General features: G+C 47.3%; 1 protein-coding gene across 4 annotated transcripts in view; it reads right to left on the reverse strand.

Moving 5' to 3' along the window:
* Positions 1-22158, reverse strand: part of SFXN5 (sideroflexin 5) — a 1315749-nt gene that overhangs the window by 646410 nt on the left and 647181 nt on the right. For all 4 annotated transcript variants that reach the window (XM_085642762.1, XM_085642761.1, XM_085642760.1 and 1 more), the window contains exon 9: positions 15460-15525. In XM_085642762.1, coding sequence (XP_085498888.1) covers positions 15460-15525 — 66 coding nt within the window. The remainder of the gene's footprint in view (positions 1-15459; positions 15526-22158) is intronic.

Here is a 22158-nt window from a genome sequence, read left to right on the forward strand (position 1 = left end):
TGACAGATGTGCGTAGTAGGGTGTAGCGAGGGACTGGGCTCTCTGCTGAGACCTCTCTCTGTATTGATAAGTGTACATAGTAGGGTGTGGGGAGGGACTGCCCTCTCCTTTCAGACCTCTCTCTCAGATATGGGGTGTGCGTAATAGGGTATGTGGAGGGACTGGCCTCTCTACGGAGACCTCTCCCTGTAATGATACGTGTCCGTAGTAGGGTGTGGGGAGGGGCTGTGTCTCCTATTTCAGACCTCTCTCAGATGACAGGTATGCGTAGTAGAGTGTGTAGAGAGACTGGCCTCTCTGCTGAAACCCTTCTCTGTAATGATGGATGTGCGTAGTAGGGTGTGGTGAGGGGATCGCCCCTCTGCTGAGACCTTCTCTGTAATGATAGGTGAGCATAGTAGGGTGTGGGGAGGGACAGGGCTCTCCTTTCAGACCTCTCACTCAGATGATGGGTGTGCATAGTATAGGGTGTGGGAACATACTGGCCTCCATGCTGAGACCGCTCTCTGTAATGATAGGTGTGCGTAATAGGGTGCGGGGAGGGACTGGGATCTCCTTTCAGACCTCTCAGATGACGGGTGTGCATAGTAGGGTTTGTGGAGGGACCGGCCTCTTTGCTGAGACCTCTCTCTGTAATGATAGATGTGTGTAGGACTTCCCTCTCTATTTAGAACTTTCTCTCTGATGACAGATATGAGTAATAGGGTGTAGAGGCCTCTCTGCTGAGACCTCTCTCTGTAATGATAGGTTTGCGTAATAGGGTATGGGCAGGGACTGGGCTCTACCTTCAGAGCTCTCTCTCAGATGATGGGTGTGTGTAGTAGGGTGGAGGGAGGGACTTTCCTCTCCTTTTAGAACGTTCTCTCAGATGACAGATGTGAGTAGTAGGGTGTAGAGGCCTCTTTGCTGATACCTCTCTCTGTAATGATAGGTTTGCATAATAGGGTGTGGGCAGGGACTGGGCTCTACTTTCAGACCTCTCTCTGAGATGATGGGTGTGTGTAGTAGGGTGTGTAAAGGGACTGGCCTCTCCGCTGAGACCTCTCACTGTAATGGATGGGTGTACATAGTAGGGTGTGGGTAGGGACTGGGCTCTCCTTTCAGACCTCTCTCAGATGACGGGTGCGAGTAGTACCGTGTGTAAAGGGTCTGGCCTCTCTGCTGAGACCTCTCTCTCAGATGATGGGTGTGCATAGTAGAATGTTTCGATGAGCCTTAATTCTACTCACAACCATTCTCAAACCAATGAGCATGAATAATAGAGTCTGATAAACATCATTTCCAGTAAGATTACAACTCCTTCATAGAGTAACAACAGTGCATAGCAGAACGTATTCAAACATCACCTACTCCTCCCTACTTTTCGTAACACTTTTTAAAATAAGATTTAACCTTCTAATCATCAGGGTACTTATCTCTTACACACTTTCTCTCAAAAACAACGACCACAATATGCATTCCAACTCGAGTGTATTGAGAACTCATCTACTTCTTTTTAACTGTTCACAATCCCACGAGATAGTAAAAATTAGTTTAAAACATTATAGATGTATTACCTTCACAGTAGTTAACTGCCAAAATATACAATTCTTTTTTACCTTTAATAACTCAAAAACGACTGAACGGATTTACACCAAATTTCAAAAAGCACAATCTGCGGACCAAGATCTAGCTTCCTGTCGAATTTGGGGTAATTCCATTCATGCTGTCTTTGCTGTAGCATTGTCTAAAAGAGTCTATGGAAAATGCATGGGAATTTTGCTTATGAGACCCCCTTATTCCTAGGTCCCCGCTAGTTGGATCACCCCAAAACTTTCCAGGAAGGAGCTGAGGTGGATGAACTTTATTTGGGAAACCTTAGTGGAGATTCATCAAACTGCTCCCGCGATTCGTTCATCATCCACCCCCGGGTGGGCCATGTCCTGGTGGCATTTTTTTAAATAATGGAGGGGGGTGCACGAGGCCCCCCTCCTGGGGCTCACTATTGCCCCAGGGACCACCACCTCTGCGGGGATTCTTTAAACAAAAATGAAAACGGCGGAGGCCCGTATGGTCTCCCCCTCTGCCCCTGGGATCACCACCTCCCTGGGGCTTATAGTTTTATAAATGGGGGGTGGATCTTGGACCCCCCCAAGCCACAGGGACCGCCACCTCCCCAGGGCTTCATCTATAAACAAAGTAGGGGGGCGTACAGACCCCCTGCAGCCCTGGGGGCTGCCATCTACCCGGGGCTTTCAATTTAAATAATGCAGGGGACCGTGTGGACACCTCCCAACCCCGGGGAACGCCACTTCCCCGGGGCTTTAGCCAAAAGTAATGCGGAATGGCCACACGGTCCCCCTGCAGCCCCGGGGCCACCACCTCCCCAGGCAAATTAAAACAAAGGAGGAGGGGCCTCGTGCCCCCCCTCCTGGAGCCAAAAATGGCCCTGAGGACCACCTACCCCCAGGGCCGGCACCTGCAATGTCCCGGGGTGCCCACCCTCAGGACATTGTAGTTTGCTGTGGCTTGGAAGGAGCACTGCTCAGCCAAGCCATAGAAAAAGCTGCTCCGCTTTATGCAAGCGAGAGCATGTAAAATGCTCTTGCTTGCATGAAGCGGAGAAGAATTGCTTTTGGTCAGGGGGAGCGGCATGTTAGCAGCTCCCTCTACCCAAAAGCAAAGCAGGCTCCCGCAGGACACGGGGAGCCAGCAGGGACTGCGGGTGCTTTGAGGCTCCCCACTCTATCCCCAAGGGAGAGACCAGGCCCCCCTCTATTTATAATATTTAAAAAAAGCAGCAGGGCCCGGGAGATGGAGCCCCCGGAGACGAAATCGGCCCGAGGGGAGGGGTGGTCCGTGTGGCCCCCTCCCATGTTTAAAAAAAAAACATTAAAAAAAAGGGCATTATAATTTTTTTTAAAAGCAACTGGCACGACGCTTAAGGCCTCATCCTCTTTTTGCACCACTCTGCAATTGCGCCGCCTGGTGCACTGCTGCTGACGGAATGAAGTCCCTTGGCTGCTGAGGGTCCTTGAGGGTCAACAAGGCCTCCTGTTACCTCCAGTAAGTCCCACACAGCGGGATTACTGAGAGGTGGTCGGAATGTGCCTCCTGGTGCACTACTGGTTGGGGAATGGGTTCCACTTTACTCCTGAGGGCCTCAGGACTAAAGTTGACTTCTTCCCCCAACCAGTAGTTCACCAGGAGGCACGTTTGCAGAGTGGTGGAGACAGAGGGCTTGGCCTACAACAACCTCTTAGTAATCCAGCTGTGTGGGACTTACTGGAGGGAAAAGGAGGGGTAGTTGGCCCCCAAGGCTCCTCTGGAGCCAAGGTGATTCATCCCACAGCCAGCAGTGCACCAGGAGGTGCATTTGCAGAGTGGTGGAGAAAGCGGGCGTGGCCTCCAAAGATCTCTTAGCAATTGCGCTGTGTGGGCCTTACTGGCAGTAAAAGGAGGAGCTGTTGGTCCCCAAGGATGTCCTTGTGGGCCAACTACCCCCCCCTATTACATTCAGTAAGGCCCACACTACGGGACTGCTGAGAGGTCTTCGTGGCCCTGCCCCTTTCTCTACTACTCTGAAAACATACCTGTTGGCACACTACTAGTTGGGGGATGAAGTTCCAATGGCTGCTGAGGGTCCTTGGGCAGTGAACAACCCCTCCGGTTACCTTCAGTAAGTCCCACACAGCAGGGCTGCTAAGAGGTCGTGGAGGCCACGCCCCCTTTTTCCACCGCTCTGCAAATGCATCTCCTGGCGCACTACTGGTTGTGCAATTAAGTCCTCTTGGATGCATGGGGACCTTGGGGGCCAAGAAGTCCTCCTGATACTTTCTGTATGTCCTACACAGCGGGATTCTTGAGAGCTGGTCAGAGGCTTCGACCCCTTTGTCCACCTGTCTGCACACATCATAACTACTTTAAAAAAACAAAAATAGAAATCCACTGAAAAATCTAAAGGTTACAGGGATGTTATAGTTAGGAATTAGAATTTAAAAAACCTTTGAAATTCACTGAAAAACAAACAAAGGTTACAGGGATGTTATAGTTAGGAAATGGAATAAAAAAAAACTTAGAAGTTCACTGAAAAAACCAAAGGTTGTATGGACGTTACAGTCAGGCTCAGATTTCACTCATACAAAACCAGTGAAATTCAGCAGTTATAGTTAGCTGAGCTAACTATAATTCATGCCCCTGCAAAGCACTACTTATGACCTCACATATTACATCACTCATGAAATGGTCAGTGACATCACTAATGACATCTCAAATGGCATCACTGATGACATCACTGATGACATCCTCCACAAAATCACTAACACATCCACTCACACAATCATAGAACCTTTCATACACCGACTCCCACACAACCATTCACAAACCCATACCAGTACTTACACACCCACTCACGGATTCATAGATCTACACACACATCCACTTACTCACCCATGCAGCCACTCATACACTCACTCACTAATAAATCCACTGACATTTCCACTCATACAGCTACTCACACACTGAGTCAGTCACCCATAGAGCTACTCACACACCTACCCCTTCATCAATAGTTACACACACCCACTTAATTACTCATAAAGATACTAACCCGTACTCACTCACCTAGTCACTGATACTAGCACACACTCACCCATAGAGCCACTCTCACATTCACTAACTCACCCATACAATCACTCATACACCACATCACTCACCCATACTGCCTTTCACATACCCAGTTGCTCACCCATATACCACTGACACATCCACTCACCCACAAAGCCATACACACACTCACCAATACAGCCCCTCACACACACACACTCACTAACCCACACATCCACTGACTTACCCACTCCCTCGTCACTACAGGCAGTCACACATCCCCTCATTCACCCACACAGACACCAATACAGGTACTCAGACAACCAATCACCCATACAGCCACTCATGTACCCACTCATACAGCCACTTAGACACCAACTCACAGACTGGTACAAACATTCATACAACCAGCACTCACCCACACATTCACTGAAACACCTAATTATTCACTTATAGCGTAAGTCACGCACCCACTGAATCATCAATACAGGCACTCATACACCCACTGACTCACCAATACACCTTGATATATATATTTAACACTCAAACTTTTTTTTAACACTCACAGTCACTGGATGATGCATTAGTGATTTTGTGGATTATGTCATCAGTGATGGCATCAGTAATGTAATTTGAGAAGTCATTAGTGATAGCACTGACCATGTCATGAATGATGTAATATGTGAGGTCATAAGCAGTGTATTGCGGGTGACTGAGTTATAGTTAGCTCAGCTAACTATAACTGCTGAATTTCAGTGGTTTTGTATGAGTGAAACCTGAGACTAACTATAAGGTCCCTATAACCTTTGTTTTTTTCAGTGAATATATATATATATATATATGTATGTAATACACAAACATATAAAATGTTTCTCCCCTTAGTAATCCACAACCCCTAAATCCATACCAACCATAAACCTTAAAAATACCCTTGCCACCTGAAAACCCACACCCACCCTAAGCCCTAAAATTACTCGTTACCCCAAAACCCACACACACCCTAAACCTTAAAAATGCCCTTGACACACAAAAATCCACAGTGACCGTCAAAACCAAAAATACACTTGGCACCCAAAAACTCCATACCCACCCTAAACCCTAAAACTAACCATGCCACCCAAAAAGTCACACCCACCCTAAACCCTAAGTATATACTTGCCACTCAGAAACCCATACTCACCCTAACCCTAAAAATAACCTTGCCACCCAAAAACCCACACCCACCCTAAATCCTAAAAATACCCTTTCAACCCAAAGTACCACGCCCACCGCAAACCCTAAAATTACTTTTGCTACCCGAAATCCACAATCTCCCTACACCCTAAAAACACCCTTGCCACCCAAAATCCCACGCCCACCCTAAATCCTAAAAATACTCTTGACACCCAAAACAATTACGCCCAGCCTAAACCCTAAAAATACCCTTACCACCCAAAAACCCACACCCACCCTAAACCCTAAAATACCCTTGCCACCTAAAAACCAACCCACACCCACCCTAAAAATACCATTGCTATTCAAAAACCCACACCCATCCTAAACCCTAAAATACCCTTGCCACCCAAACACCCATACCCACTCTAAACCCTAAAAATCGCTTTGCCCTAACATATACATATATAATACATTTACCTGCGAAATACTTACATTTTCCTGGTAAAGGCATGCCTGGTAAAGGCATATTTGTTGTAAAAATATACGTGATAAACATGCATTGTAAAGGCATGCATGGTTCCGACTGCATTGTAAATGCTGTTTCCCGCCTTATTTTAGATAGGGTTCCTAAGTTCATGGGGAGTTAATTAAGACGAGCATGGTCGTTTGAAAAAACAGTACATGGTTTCCCTTACATAATGGGCCCGAAGCCCACTAGAAAAAATACATTTTTATTATGCTTTTCTTACCAAATAAAGCACATATGCAACATTATGTGTTTTGGGGAAAAGCTACCATTATGAAAACAAAACAATATGCATTTATACGATTGTTGTAGTAAATGTGGAAGGGCAACACGAAGCATCTTCAATTACCAAACAATAAATTAAAGTAACAGAGGCCCTCATTACAATGACGGTTAGACGAGAGGGCAGGTGTCCGTCAGACAATGAGTGAGCAGTCCCACTGTTATATTCCAGAGTTAGGCCTATGTAGCAAAGCAGCTTATTTCTTACATTGTCCTAGAAAGTACCATTTCAGCTGTGAACTTTAGCACACATTAGCGTACACGACAGTGTTGGATTAGTTTCTCTGAAATTACTTTATTTACACATCTAGCTTCGCAGAACATTATCAAGATGCCTCAAACATCATGTACTAGGCCTCTGTACGCACTATGTACAAAAGTCTTCCTATCTGCATCCACGGGGCGGAAGGGATATCTAGATCCATAACATCGCTAATCTAACAACGCAAGACTGCTTTCCATTATAAATAATGAGCATCCCGATGGATTAGCCGAGGAGGCACTTCAGCTGACAACGAAGTTCCTTGCATGCTGAGAATTCACCGCGCAGCGGCCTGACATCTTGTGAGGGGTGTCCAGTTCGTGACCAAGTTGGAGTCCTTCATTCTCTCCCACCAGGTAATGGGGTTGGATTGTCCCTTGGGGGGGGGGATTCTTGGCTGTACACCTACACACACTCTAGGTAGACTTAGAGTAGGGTTCGCATAGGAGGAGTGCGCTCCATTACTGCCTTGTTTTATATGTCTGCACATATAACTGCTTTAGCACCATCGCAGAACTATATCTACTAGTTACGCTCTTGGTGCTCGTTATAACTTGTATCTGCTTCTGTCTATTGATTATTGCAGCACATGTATTTTATACAAGAATAACGTTGGTTCAATAAACATATTGAAAATGTCCCCTAGTGTGTTCTTTTTGTACTTCGCTGAGAATAAGTAAGCAGGAGTGACTGAGCGAAAGGTTCTGTACTGTTTTCATGATACCTGAGTGATCAGATTAGTCATGTTCAGTGGTTGTAAGAAACCATTCGCTTCCTGGTGAGGTTAGGGGGGCTCATGGTAGCACTGTGAGCTAGCTGGTCTATAAGCCAACATATCTTGCGGGGGTCTCCGGAATCAGTCTTGGCACCAAGCCCCTAGTTTATGTTGTCCAAACAATGATCCTACGGATTAGTAGGAACTAAACAACACCACCAGCCCAATGAGGAAGGACCGCTAACATGGTGCTCGGAATGTGCCCTTTGGACTGCACAACAAATAGGCACTTTCAAACATTCATGCACTGTGTGCCAGGTACTATGTTGTACTGGCACACGGTGCGTGGATGTTTGGGGGGCACCACATATGCCCCCTTGGCCACTGAGCAGTAGCCCAGGGGGCACGGGGCCCTGCTTGGGGCCCCCAAAGTCCCTTTCCGTCTGTCATTACATGGTGGTGGGACCGCCATGCAAAGGAAGAGGGAAAGCAACATCGTAATCCCCACGGCAGTGCCTGCGCAGACACCACCTCCATTGTAGGGATTACAGTCCGACCGCCATCCCAATAGGCTCCTTGAGCCTGTCGGAGGCCTTTTCACCCGACCACTGCGCTCGGACGCCGGTATTGTAGTCCGGTGGTCGGACCGCTGCCCTGGATGTCGGGCGGACCGTCATCGACGGCCTGTCAGTGGCGGTCCACCCAACATCGTAATGAGGCCCTGAGTTATCCAATTTAAGCTAAAGTGGTGTACGCAGCGGAAAGCACATTCCAAGAGATCAAACAAATGCTTGCCCACAGTACATAAGCAGCCACCAGAAAAGCAGCCAAATAGAACTGTTCACTATTGCAAAGTATCCACAGATTTCCGAAAGAAATAAAAACAAGTGTGCTGAGGAGCTTTCTTCCGTGTTAGAGGGACACATTTCATTACCTGCGTTATAAACTTTAAAAGCAGACGGAAAATTAAACAGAAAACACTGCCATGCTCTCTTCTCCGACTAATTGACGTACAAATATAAGCAGCAGTGAAAACAAAACGACAACTTCTGCCAGTGGAAGGAAGGCATGCGGTGGCAGTTAGTGAACTCGCACTGTGACTAGCGACCTCTAAAGAAAACACACACTTTCACGCATAAAAATGAGCCTCGAAAACTGATGAGAGCCAAACCGCTTCTGGTAAAAGTGAAGGCAGGACGCGCAAATCACCCTAAAGAGGCCATACAGAGAGCAGCGGGGAGGAGGAGCGTGCACGGACGGCCAGCTTTAACACAGGCATTCTCAAGAGTGGCTTTTTTGTTTTTAAGTTCAAACTATTTTATTTCAAAATACAGATAAGAGAAACTGAAAAAACTGAAACAAAGTATAAATGAATTGCACACTACAGAGTAAGGTGTAGAGCATCATACAATTTGTGGAATAACAGCGAGAAACTAACTAAATGTGTAGGTATGACATTCTAGAGTGTACACGAGGTTAGATCCAAAAGTAAGAAAGAGAAAGAAGCGAGAGAGAGAGTGGGACGGGGAAGGCGTGGGAGGGAGGGGAGAGGGAGAGGGGGTCCCCTACTGTGTGGCGAGGGCACATGGGATGAATGAATGAGGGTAGGTCTGCAAGGCGCGAGACCTGTAGGAGCGGTGTATGACTCATATTTGGGAGATATGGGGTGTCCACCTTTTCGAGATATAGGTCGAGAGTGTCTCATTGGCCCTGCGAGCGTGAAGAGTTGTGTATTTTTTTTATACATGATGTTGTCAGCACTTTTGGTAGTGCATAGGAAGTTCTACCTTTTGAAAAGGACTTCTGTGATAGATTTCTAATCTAGTAGGACTGTTTTTGAGGTCAAGTAGAAGGGAGTCTTGTGGGGATAGGTTGATTTGGGAAGGTGAGCCTCTAAGCCAAGCCTTCGGGTCAGTAGGGGCAGAGAAAAGTACATTTTAAAGATGTCTGGAATGATTTGTTGTATCTTGGACCATAGGGGGGAAATCATTTTGCATGTGGAGAACATGTGTATGATCGAGCCCGATGATTCCTCACGAAGCCAGCACATATCTGATTGTGGGGTCCCCAGCTCGTGTAGCCTAGATGGGGTCCAGTTGGATTTGTGCATCGACCAAAGCCTAGACTAGGCAATGGACAGAGTAATTTTCTCTACAAAGGGAGAATGCCAGATTCGATGGCATGGAGAGTCAGGGAAGTGCGTGATCAGCTCTTCTGGTATATATGGCGACCCTAACTTTTTCACGTTTTTACTAAGGTGTAGTTGTGGAGGGTCTAGAGGTTTATAGATGTGAGTTGCCACGTGACCTATTCTTTTGAGTTTCCTTAAAAGGTCGGGGAGGTCTGGATTGTGTGGTTTCAGGAGCTTCCTAATTGATTTTTTAGGTAAATTGTTTTTTAATTTGATTGGAGGGAGTTTGTAACGCAAACTCAAGTCAGCAAAGGGGGTGGGGTTTAGTGTGGTACCATGGTCTCCAATGGAGTTGAGCCTCTTTGAGCCCATAGTTTCCAGAATAGGGTTCTGCCTTCTAGTTTCATTTAATGATTATGCTACAAAGAAGCTATGGTGGAGTCGGCAAGGTGGTTGGGCAAAAATGTACCAACGGGTAGAAGGCCTGCTACCGTATCTGATATAATGGGGTAAGAGTGGGCTATAGGTCGTTTTACTAGGCCGCAGATGGTTAGTATGGATTGTAGGCGGAGAGGGGATTAGTACATGGGATTCAATTTGCAGCCGGGCCGGCCGGGCTGTGGGTTGGGGTAAAAGAGTCTATGGTCTTGTTTTTTTTTTTAATCTGCTTTTATTGATTTTTGTGGATTAACAAACATATTCGATTTGTACAACCGGCTAATCATTATGTTGAATATTAGTTGGTTACATAGGCATTACTGTATTTTTTATCAAGACAAGGTCTCTTACACTGTGGTTAATCTACGTTTTGCCCTTGTGTTAATTGCTTTCTGCCAACTCAACGTGCCTGGGTCATTATTTCCTATTTCGCGGCAGTCTGGGGTAGTGTGTCATGATGCCGGTCATCTGCTGTGGATGGGGCGTGGCTTGTGTCTATATTTCTACTTATGTTTGAAATTGCACGATGCTAAGCTGTGGAGGCGGGTTATAACTAAACCGGGACAAAATAATACATAATGGGTATGGAACATGGGACTGGCTCCTGTGCACGCCGGACATCGCCTCCTTGTTGATGTTATGCGTAATAGCGTTCTGGTGGCGATTACTAGTGTGTCGTGGGGCACGCATATGGGTGCGATTCTCCCCTTTCGTTTCCTGATGGAGTCTGTGTGGGTCGGGTCTCAGCTTCCTCTGGGGCCTGAGGCAAAGCATCAGGACTTTGCGGGGGTGGGTAGGTCAGAGCAGCCAGGATTGAGTCCCAGTTAGTGGCGAGAGGGACCTTTCAAAGTCCTAATGTGTCCTCGAGGCGAAGTGCGACACTCTCCGCCCTGGCCTAGGTAGGCATTGAGTTTCTCCCCATTCCTATGTTTTGGGGGGTTATGGTGCTTCCAGCGCTTGGTGATCACAGTTTTCGCCACTGAGTCTATGGTGTTGTTGAGTCACCAGTTACCCAGGACTGCTTGGAAAGCCTGCTGATATCTATGGGAGTCAGGCATGTTTAGGCCTCTTCCCCTTCCAAATGAAGTTCGGCATAGCCTTGTCTATTGCATTAAAGAAATGGTTTGATATGTTTACGGGGAGCATACTTGAAAGAAAGTTGACTTGGGGAGCGGTCATCATTTTCGAGGAGTCCGCCCTGCACCACCAAGTTAAGAATTTGGGGGACCAGGAGGATAATAGGTCATTCATTTTGGAAAGTCTTTTACTCTTTTTGATTGCGACGGAGGTGTGTAGGTCTTTCACAAACCAGATGCCTGAATACTTTAGCGCCTTAGGTTGCCCTTTTAGGCCGGAGCCGCCAAGGATCGAGGGGGTTCAGTGGATGTTAATTGGGAAGATTTCCATTTTAGTGCAGTTGAGGGTGATTCTCATGAAGCGCTTCACAAAAAAATTAATAAAGAGTTCACAAAAAGCAAACAGTTGTGGAAGAATACAAGAAGCCACCATGTGAGGTGGTAAACAGGCTATGCTCCACAGGGGGGGGCTAACTCAAGCCAGGCAGCCTAAAACATAAAGCCAGCAAACAGAAAGCAAGTGAATGTGAATGACAAAAGGCAAAGCCAATGGTAAGCAACGGGCGGAACGCATTACTAGGTCCGCTTCTAGCATGCCCCCAATATGTCTTTGCAACAAGAAAGCTATGCTGTCTGGTGGGCTTTGGCCTAAAAAACAGCATGTTATGAACGCTGATTCAAGATTATCGAATTCTAGAGTACGAATATTTAAATGAAATGAACAGAAAAGAAAATCTTTGAAAAATGTAGGAATGTGGAAAATATAAACTATCTAGGACAGCCTGAAAGTAAAAAATAATGAACATTTCCAGAACAAAAAACAGTTATATTTTTTGCTGTATGCGATGGCACCCAAGTGGCAAGAACAGCGTGAGTGAAGTTTTTCAAGGCATCTAATACCTTTTGCGGTTTCATTTGTCCAGGTGAGTGATGGCTGTGTGCTGAGAACATCGCCTGCACTTAAAATGACCGTAAAACTTTATTTAGGCCATTCCAACCAGAAAACACTTTCTGGTTGAAACCATACTAACAAACCTGCCTATGTGAAGTACCAATCTGTTCCCCTTTGATGCTGCCAGCAGGAGAACCTTCCAGATACTAAGTGCTGGAGGCAAGAAGGTGGATGGTAACACCTAACTAGATCCCCGAGTATGGTAACGCCGAACAGAATACCAATACCTAATGAGATCCGCGAGGATTGTAACTCCAAATCAGATCGGTAACACCTAACCAGATTCCTGAGGATGGTAACATTAACCAGATCGGTAACACCCAACCAGACCCTTGAAGACTGTAACACCTACACAGACATCTTAGGATGTTAATTGCTAACCAGATCCCTGAAAAATTATAACACCTAACCAGATTGGTAACACCTAACCATATACCGGAGGACGGTAACACCTAACCAGATTCCTAAAAATGGCAACACCTAATCAGACCCCTGAACACAGTAGCACCTACCCAGATCCCTTAGCATGCTAATACCTAACCAGATCCCTGAGGATGGTAACACCTAATCAGATCGGTAACACTTAACCAGATCCCTGAGTACTGAGGAAGGTAACGACTAAAGAGATCCCTGAGGATGATAGCACATAACCAAATCCGTAACACCTAACTATATCCCTGAGGATGGTAACTTCTAACCAGATCGGTAACACCTAACTAGACCCCTGAACACAGTAGCATCTACCCAGATCCCTTAGGATGGTAAAAACTAAACAGATCACTGAGGACAGTAACAATTAAACAGATCCCTAAAGATGGTAGCACCTAGCTAGATTGGTAACACCTAACCAGATCCCTGAGTACTGAGGACGGTAATGACTAAAAAGATCCCTGAGGATGATAACACATAACCAAATCCCTGAGGATGGTAACGCCTAACCAGATTCCTGAGGATGGTAACTTCTAACCAGATCGGTAACACCTAACTAGACCCCTGAACACAGTAGTGTCTACCCAGATCCCTTAGGATGGTAACTCCTAACCAGATCCCTGAGGGCGGTAACAACTAAACAGATCCCTGAGGATGGTAGCACCTAGCCAGATAACTCACGATAGTAACTCCTAACCAGATTCATGAGGATGGTAAGACCTAAATAGATCCCTGAGGCTGGTAGCACCTAACCAGATCCGTAATCGCTAAACAGATCCCTGGGGATGTTAACACCAAACCAGACCCATGAGGAAGATAACACCTACCCCGATTCATTAGGATGGTAACTCCTAACCAAATAGCTAAAAAGGTAACACCTAATCAGATCAGTAACACCTAACCAGATCCCTGTAGACCATAGCACATAACCAGTTCGGTAAAACCTAACCAGATCCATAAGGAAGATAACACCTACCCAGATCCCTAAGGATGGCAACTCCTAACCAGATCCCTGAGGACAGAAATACCTAAAGAGATCCCTAAAGATGTTAACACCTAAAGAGATCCCTGAGGATGGTAGCACTTAACTAGATCAGTAACACCGAGCCAGACCCTTGAGTATGGTCACACCTACCCAGATACCTTAGGATGGTAAGTCTTAACCAGGAACTTGAGGATGGTAACACCTAACCAGATTTCTGAGGATAGTAAATTCTAACCAGATTGGTAACACCTAAACATACCCCTGAACACAATAACACCTACCCAGATACCTTAGGATTGTAACTCCTAACCAGATCCCTGAGGACTGTAGCACCTAACCAGATCCCTGAGGATGTTAACACTTAAACAGACCCATGAGTATGGTCACACCTACCCAGATCACTTAGGATAGTAACTCCTAATCAGGTCCCTGAGAACGGTAACACCTAACTAGATTTGTGAGGATGGTAATACCGAACTATATCAGTCACACCTAAACGGATCCATGAAGATGGTAGCACATAACCAGATCTGTAATACCTAACCAGAATCTGAGGATGTAAATAACTAACCAGACCCTTGAGAAAGATATCACCTACCCAGATCCCTTAGGATGGTAACTCCTGATCAGATCCCTGAGAACTGTTACACCTAACCAAGTTCCTGAGGATGGTAACACCTAACTAGATCAGTAACACCTAAACTGATCACTGAGGATATTAACACCTAACAAGACCCTTGAGGAAGATAACACCTACTCAGCTCTCTTAGGATGGCAACTTCAAACCAGATCCCGGAGGACGGTAACAACTAAAGAGACCCCTGAAGATTTTAACATCTAAAGAGATCCCTGAGGATATTAACACCTAACCAGACCCCTGAGTAGGGTCACATCTAGGATGGTAACTCCTAACCAGATACTTGAGGATGGTAACACCTAGCCAGATTGGCTGTTGCCCTCCTAAGGGATGTGGTTAGATGTAACCAATCAGATCCCTGAGGATATTAACACTCAACCAGACCTCTGAGGACGGTAGGACAGGTGTTTGACCTTCACATCCCTCCAGATATGAAACTTGCTTATCAATAGTTGGTAATGATGACATTGGTCATGTCAGGGTTGAAAGGTGAGGGGGCAGAAGGGAATGATCGTTTCAGCACGTCTGAGGTGTTTATTATGTTAAAGCTATTTATGTACATACTTTATAAATATTTAGGGCCGGATTACCATCTTGGCAGACGGTAACGGATATCCCCCCTGCCGAAATATAAATCCCATTATATCCTATAGGATTTATATTTCGGTGGACGGGGTATCCGTCACTGTTGTGGGGTGCCTTTTCATCGTGATGAAGCAGAGTACTCGCTTTAGTTATGGCCCATCACATGATGAAAATAGATTTTAAAATGACTTGAATACGTGTAACAGAGTTATTCCGGGCCTATCGCAGGGTATGTCAGAAGAGTAGTGGCGGGGACGCATAGGGGTGGCAGAAGAATTTGAAACATCCTCTTGCTATGTTCATGGCCGACAATGGTTGTCCACACTTTATGGGTGGTGAACCATTAATGGCCATGGCCACCCTTCTTTGATCGTACATTTAAACAGGGCCAGTAACCTCGCCCGGCTGCTGTGGTGGTGGCAGGTTTGCAGTGGTTCCAATGGGAAGGGGGGACCACAGTTTATCTTTCCAATGATGAGAGACTGTCAGAGCCTGAGAAAGGGAGCACATACCACAATCATTTCCTATAATAGTAAAAATGATAGTGAGTCCGTGCACAGCCACGGGATGTTATGTTAACAGTACTAGATGTATATTAGCTATGGACCCTGAAAATGTACGTGTATGTCCTTGTTCTGGATACATTGAAAGCAGTGATTAATAAAAAACAAGATTAAAAAACAGTAAAAATGATTTACTCACAGCAATGGAGACAGCACTTATCACGGCTCCCAAGTAGCCCTGAATAAACTTCGACGTTGGAGAAGGCTAGAATCACAGAATGAACAATGCTTTAGCACAATACACATGTACAAATATATACCTATTTTGTATTTCATTTTATATATTCATTTGTAGCATAGAGGGGAGTACAAGATGGCCGCCCAGTCTTGTGACCTGCTCTTCTTTGGTCTGGTTGCGATGGCGCATCAGGGGACACCAACCTGCCGAAGCAGCGGAAGCGTCGGCGGAAGTGACGACACGGTTGGGCACAACAACCGGTGAGCGCTGCTCACAGAGTGGGTTCCAGCCAATGTACGGAGGCTTCATGAGACAAAAGTCATGAGCGTCCCACAAAGGCAGAGGCATACAACATAGAACCTCTACTGCAGTACTGGCGCACTGCAGAAGAGAACAGACTCTTATCACTGTACATCAAAGGCAAAAACGCAAAGAATGCCCACTGAACCAATAAAAAAATATTACAACTTTATTTTGAGAGAGGTCTTGCCACATTTACCTGTCAACAACTTGCGTGTTTTACACCTGCCATGGTGACGCCAGGATGTATATACATTACATATTTAAGTATAGCGGTTTGAAACAGGACGAGGCACGTCGAATGGCCTCATTTGAACCACAGGAAGAACTATTGGCCATCAGGGAAAGAGAAACGGGTATCAGCGGCAGACGTCAACTGATGGAAGGGGCAGTGCTCCTGGACCCTCTGCTAACAAGGGACCATCTGAGGGGCCCGTCTGGGCCCTTCGGTGTGGCGCCAGATTGAAGACTCTGGCACAACCTCATCGACGCTACACAGCGCCTCCGTATTGGCTTGCAGCTTTGATGTCCACCTCACTGGGCACGGAGGTGCCTGCAGTGGCATTTTTATCCACCGAGCCAGAGAATGCAAGTCCGTATCCATCTCACTGTTCATGGATTGTTCATTGGGAGGCATCAGGCCAGTCATTACACTAATGGAGAAGGAGACAGGTCAGCGTAATCTCTAGGCGCTGCGTAGACCAGCATGATCCCTAGGCGCTGCGTAAACCTGCATGGTCCCTAGGCCCTGCGTAACCCAGCATGATCCCTAGGCCCTGCATAACCCATTAAACCAGCATGATCCCTAGGCCCTGCGTAACCCAGCATGATCCCTAGGCCCTGCGTAACCCAGCATGATACCTAGGCCCTGCGTCACCCAGCATAGTCCCTAGGCCCTGCGTAAACCAGCATAGTCCCTAGGCCCTGCATAAACCAGCATAGTCCCAAACCCCTGTGTACACCAGCATGATTCCTAGGCCCTGCGTAAACCAGCATAACCTCTAGGCCCTGCATAAACCAGCATGATCCCTAGGCCCTGCGTAAACCAGCATGATCCCTAGGCCCTGCGTAAACCAGCATAGTCCGTAGGTCCTGTGTACACCAGCGTGATCCCTAGGCCCTGCGTAGCCCAGCATGATCCCTAGGCCCTGCGTAAACCAGCATGATCCCTAGGCCCTGCGTAAACCAGCATGATCCCTAGGCCCTGCGTAAACCAGCATAGTCCGTAGGCCCTGTGTACACCAGCGTGATCCCTAGGCCCTGTGTACACTAGCATGATCCCCAGGCCCTGCGTAAACCAGCGTGATCCCTAGGCTCTGCGTCACCCAGCATAGTCCCTAGGCCCTGCGTAAACCAGCATAGTCCCTAGGCCCTGCATAAACCAGCATAGTCCCAAACCCCTGTGTACACCAGCATGATTCCTAGGCCCTGCGTAAACCAGCATAACCTCTAGGCCCTGCATAAACCAGCATGATCCCTAGGCCCTGCGTAAACCAGCATGATCCCTAGGCCCTGCGTAAACCAGCATAGTCCGTAGGTCCTGTGTACACCAGCGTGATCCCTAGGCCCTGCGTAGCCCAGCATGATCCCTAGGCCCTGCGTAAACCAGCATGATCCCTAGGCCCTGCGTAAACCAGCATGATCCCTAGGCCCTGCGTAAACCAGCATAGTCCGTAGGCCCTGTGTACACCAGCGTGATCCCTAGGCCCTGTGTACACTAGCATGATCCCCAGGCCCTGCGTAAACCAGCGTGATCCCTAGGCTCTGCGTCACCCAGCATAGTCCCTAGGCCCTGCGTAAACCAGCATAGTCCCTAGGCCCTGCATAAACCAGCATAGTCCCAAACCCCTGTGTACACCAGCATGATTCCTAGGCCCTGCGTAAACCAGCATAACCTCTAGGCCCTGCATAAACCAGCATGATCCCTAGGCCCTGCGTAAACCAGCATGATCCCTAGGCCCTGCGTAAACCAGCATAGTCCGTAGGTCCTGTGTACACCAGCGTGATCCCTAGGCCCTGCGTAACCCAGCATGATCCCTAGGCCCTGCGTAAACCAGCATGATCCCTAGGCCCTGCGTAAACCAGCATGATCCCTGGGCCCTGCGTAAACCAGCATGATCCCTAGGTCCTGCGTAAACCAGCATAGTCCGTAGGCCCTGTGTACACCAGCGTGATCCCTAGGCCCTGTGTACACTAGCATGATCCCCAGGCCCTGCGTAAACCAGCGTGATCCCTAGGCCCTGCGTAAACCAGCGTGATCCCTAGGCCCTGCGTAACCCAGCATAGTCCCTAGGCCCTGTTTACACCAGCATGATGCCTAGGCCCTGTGTAAACCAACATAATTCCTAGGCCCTGCATAAACCAACAGTCCCTAGACCCTGTGGAAACCAGCATAGTTAGTAGGCCTTGCATAATCCAGTGTAATCCGTAGGCCCTACATAAAACAGCATAATCCCTAGGCCCTGCGTAAACCAGCATAGTCTGTAGGCCCTGCAAAAACCAGCATAGTCTGTAGGCCCTACGGAAACCAGTGTATTCCCTCGGCCCTGCGTAAACCAGCATAGTCCATAGGCCCCGCGTAAACCAGCATAATCCCTAGGCCCTGCGTAAACCAGCATAGTCTGTAGGCCCTGCAAAAACCAGCATAGTCTGTAGGCCCTACGGAAACCAGTGTATTCCCTCGGCCATGCGTAAACCAGCATAGTCCATAGGCCCTGAATAAACCAGCATAATCCCTAAACCCTGCGTAAACCAGCATAATCCCTAGGCTCTGCGTAAACTAGTATAATCCCTACTCGATGTGTAAACCAGCATATTACCTAGGTCCTACATAAACCAGTAGAAACCCTGGGCCCTATTTAAACATAAGCCATTCTTGTTTTAACAGGACAAAATACGGTTAACCTGTTATTTTCACACCCAACTTTGCCATGAAGTTACTGAAATCTAGTGAACGTGGAACTGAGATGTTAGTTATCTTTTCAAACCGTGTGAGGGGAGCCCCCCAAAAGGGTTGGAATAAATAGCTTTCAAACTGAGAACAAATACATATAATAACCTTTTACAGTGTTCTAGATGACATGTTAATGACTAACAAAATGATAATGCTTCAAGGAAGCTATGTCACTAAATCTAAAAAAAAAAAATAGACACTTAACCTCTGCATAGACCCCTTCACACCTTATGTGCCGGTTCTGAGGATGAAGCCCCCACCCCTCCCGCTTGGAGCTTCGTCCAGGTATGCACTCATGAGGAATCTCATCCACCCCGTGGACAACTTCCGGTGGAATGTAGTGCTTCGATCCTCACAGTGGGAAATGCCAGCAGGAATCTGTGGATTAGAATTGATTCCTGGACGGCTTTCTCCCATTTCAGATGTATTTCCACACGGACTTTTCTACAGGTTTTACCAACCGAAATATGTGTGGGAGATAAAACCAGTAGAAATGATTGTTTATTCCCATGCAATGCGAAAACTCCTCTTTCTGCTCCTATTGGGTGTATAGTCAAACCCATAATGAGTTGCTTTTATAGTGACGTCATTACATCAACAATCCTTTTACGTAGTCTACACACCTCCCCCAACACTGATGTTAAAAATAAACTTCTTCCTAACTCTAGTCTTAACCCTACACCTTACCACTGCCCTAACTTTCGCCCTCACCCAAATCCTATTTCTTACCCGAACTACCACACTAACACTAGGCTTAACTACACCCTTTACCCCAACCACAAATCAGTGCTTACCCTGCCTAATATTGACGATGTCCCTTATTCCTTACCCTAACCATAACCTTTACCGAAACTCTATACTCAGGACAAACCCTAAAGCTTATCTCAGTCCCTGCCCTATATCTGGACTTAACACTGACCTGAACAGTAACCGTCACCATTAGCGTGTGTGTCCCTTACCCTAAAACTAAACTCTATACCTAAGACAATATCATATAATATAATATAACATATTATAATATAAACAATAAAAGTTTAAAAGTAATACAAATTAAAAATGCATCTTAAGGTGGCTTCAAATGTTAGCATAACAAATATTTAAGAAAAGCTGAGCCATCGTAAAAGAAATGTAAAAAACATGACAATAAAGCAGAAATGAAAGCAGAGATTGTCCCACAATCCCCTGACGCTGAATTGGACTAACTTTTGGACACTAAAGTGGATTACTAGGTTTTACCTAAAAAGAGGGGGCAAGGGAAAGACACTTGGAGGAACTGGGTTACAAAATACACATCCCCCATAAGCCAGGATTCACCACCAAAGTTTGGTAGTTACATGGGGAGAGGAAGTGTAGCCGGGCGTTGTTTATGTCTGTGAGTGTGTGTGAATGTGTGCACATGTGTGAGTGATCGCAGGGGATGTGTATGTCCTTGTACAAGTGTGTGTCTGCCTGCTTGTGTTCACCTGTGCTTTGACTGGTGTATGCCAGCGGTGGGCACTTGACTGGAGGGAAGGGTGGCACTCAGTGGAGAGAGGGGCTGCAGCCGGGCGTTGTTTATGTCTGTGAGTGTGTGTGAATGTGTGCACATGTGTGAGTGATCGCAGGGGATGTGTATGTCCTTGTACAAGTGTGTGTCTGCCTGCTTGTGTTCACCTGTGCTTTGACTGGTGTATGCCAGCGGTGGGCGCTTGACTGGAGGGAAGGGTGGCACTCAGTGGAGAGAGGGGCTGCAGCCGGGCGTTGTTTATGTCTGTGAGTGTCTGTGGATCGGTGCACATGTGTGAGTGATCGCAGGGGATGTGTATGTCCTTGTATATGTGTGTGTCTGCCTGCTTGTGTGCACCTGTGCTTTGACTGGTGTATGCCAGCGGCGGGTGCTTGGCTGGAGGGATGGGTGGCACTCAGCGGAGAGAGGGGCTGCAGCCGAGTGTTGTTTATCTCTGTGAGTGTGTGAATGTGTGCACATGTGTGAGTGATCACCGGGGATGAGTATGTCCTTGTATATGCGTGTCTACCTGCTTGTGTTCACTTGTGCTTTGACTGGTGTATGCCAGCGGTGGGCACTTGACTGGAGGGAAGGGTGGCACTCAGTGGAGAGAGGGGCTGCAGCCGGGCGTTGTTTATGTCTGTGAGTGTCTGTGGATCTGTACACATGTGTGAGGGATCGCAGGGGATGTGTATGTCCTTGTATATGTGTGTGTCTGCCTGCTTGTGTTCACCTGTGCTTTGACTGGTGTATGCCAGCGGCGGGCGCATGGCTGGAGGGATGGGTGGCACTCAGTGGAGAGAGGGGCTGCAGCCGGGTGTTGTTTATGTCTGTTAGTGTGTGGGAATGTGTGCACATGTGTGAGTGAGCACAGGGTATGAGTATGTCCTTGTATATGTGTGTGTCTACCTGCTTGTGTTTACATGTGCTTTGACTGGTGTGTATGCCATTGGCAGGCACTTGGCTGGAGGGATGGGTGGCACTCAGCGGAGAGAGGGGCTGCAGCCGAGAGTTGTTTATCTCTGTGAGTGTCTGTGGATCTGTGCACATGTGTGAGTGAGCACAGGGGATGAGTATGTCCTTGTATATGTGTGTGTCTGCCTGCTTGTGTTCACCTGTGCTTTGACTGGAGTATGCCAGCGGCGGGCGCATGGCTGGAAGGATGGGTGGCACTCAGTGGAGAGAGGGGCTGCAGCCGGGTGTTGTTTATCTCTGTGAGTGTGTGCATATGTGTGAGTGATCACAGGGGATGACTATGTCCTTGTATATGTGTGTGTCTACCTGCTTGTGTTCACATGTGCTTTCAATGGTGTATATGCCAGTGGCGGGCGCTTGGCTGGAGGGATGGGTGGCACTCAGTGGAATGCTGGGGCTCTGACAATGCAGTCATCTATTGGGGGCATTCTTGGTAGCATTCTGGCATTCCCTGGAAGACCAGTGACCACCGGACCAGTGATATAGTCAGGACACTTTGATGACGTTCTCTCTATCCCTGGCCTATCACTGGCATCTCCTCAGCATATAGAGGAGCACTCTCAGCAGCACATTGGCAATCCCGGGCAATAGTGCTTCACTCTTGAACCCTAGTGGCTATTTGGCAAACAGCGGCCTTACCAGACGTATAGGGGGCATTCGTGGCAGCATTCTGGCTGCCCCTGGCATCATGATGTTGCATCCTTTACATAAAATGAGAGTTCTTGGGAACTGTCCGGCTCTGCTGGGTGCAACAGAGGCCCACATTGATCATTATTATTGGCTGATTATCCAAGGCAGCATTAGCCACCACCTGACATGTGGGCATTATTGGCAACATTCTGGCTATGTCTGGAATAACCACAGCCTGTCCCTTGCATAAGGTGGGCATTCTTGGCAAAACATTTCCTACAGGAAGATTCCTGCCAATTCCCTCTAAAGGAATTTG

Source organism: Triturus cristatus, chromosome 2_2 (assembly GCF_964204655.1).
Source record: "Triturus cristatus chromosome 2_2, aTriCri1.1, whole genome shotgun sequence".
Classification (NCBI taxonomy): domain Eukaryota; kingdom Metazoa; phylum Chordata; class Amphibia; order Caudata; family Salamandridae; genus Triturus; species Triturus cristatus.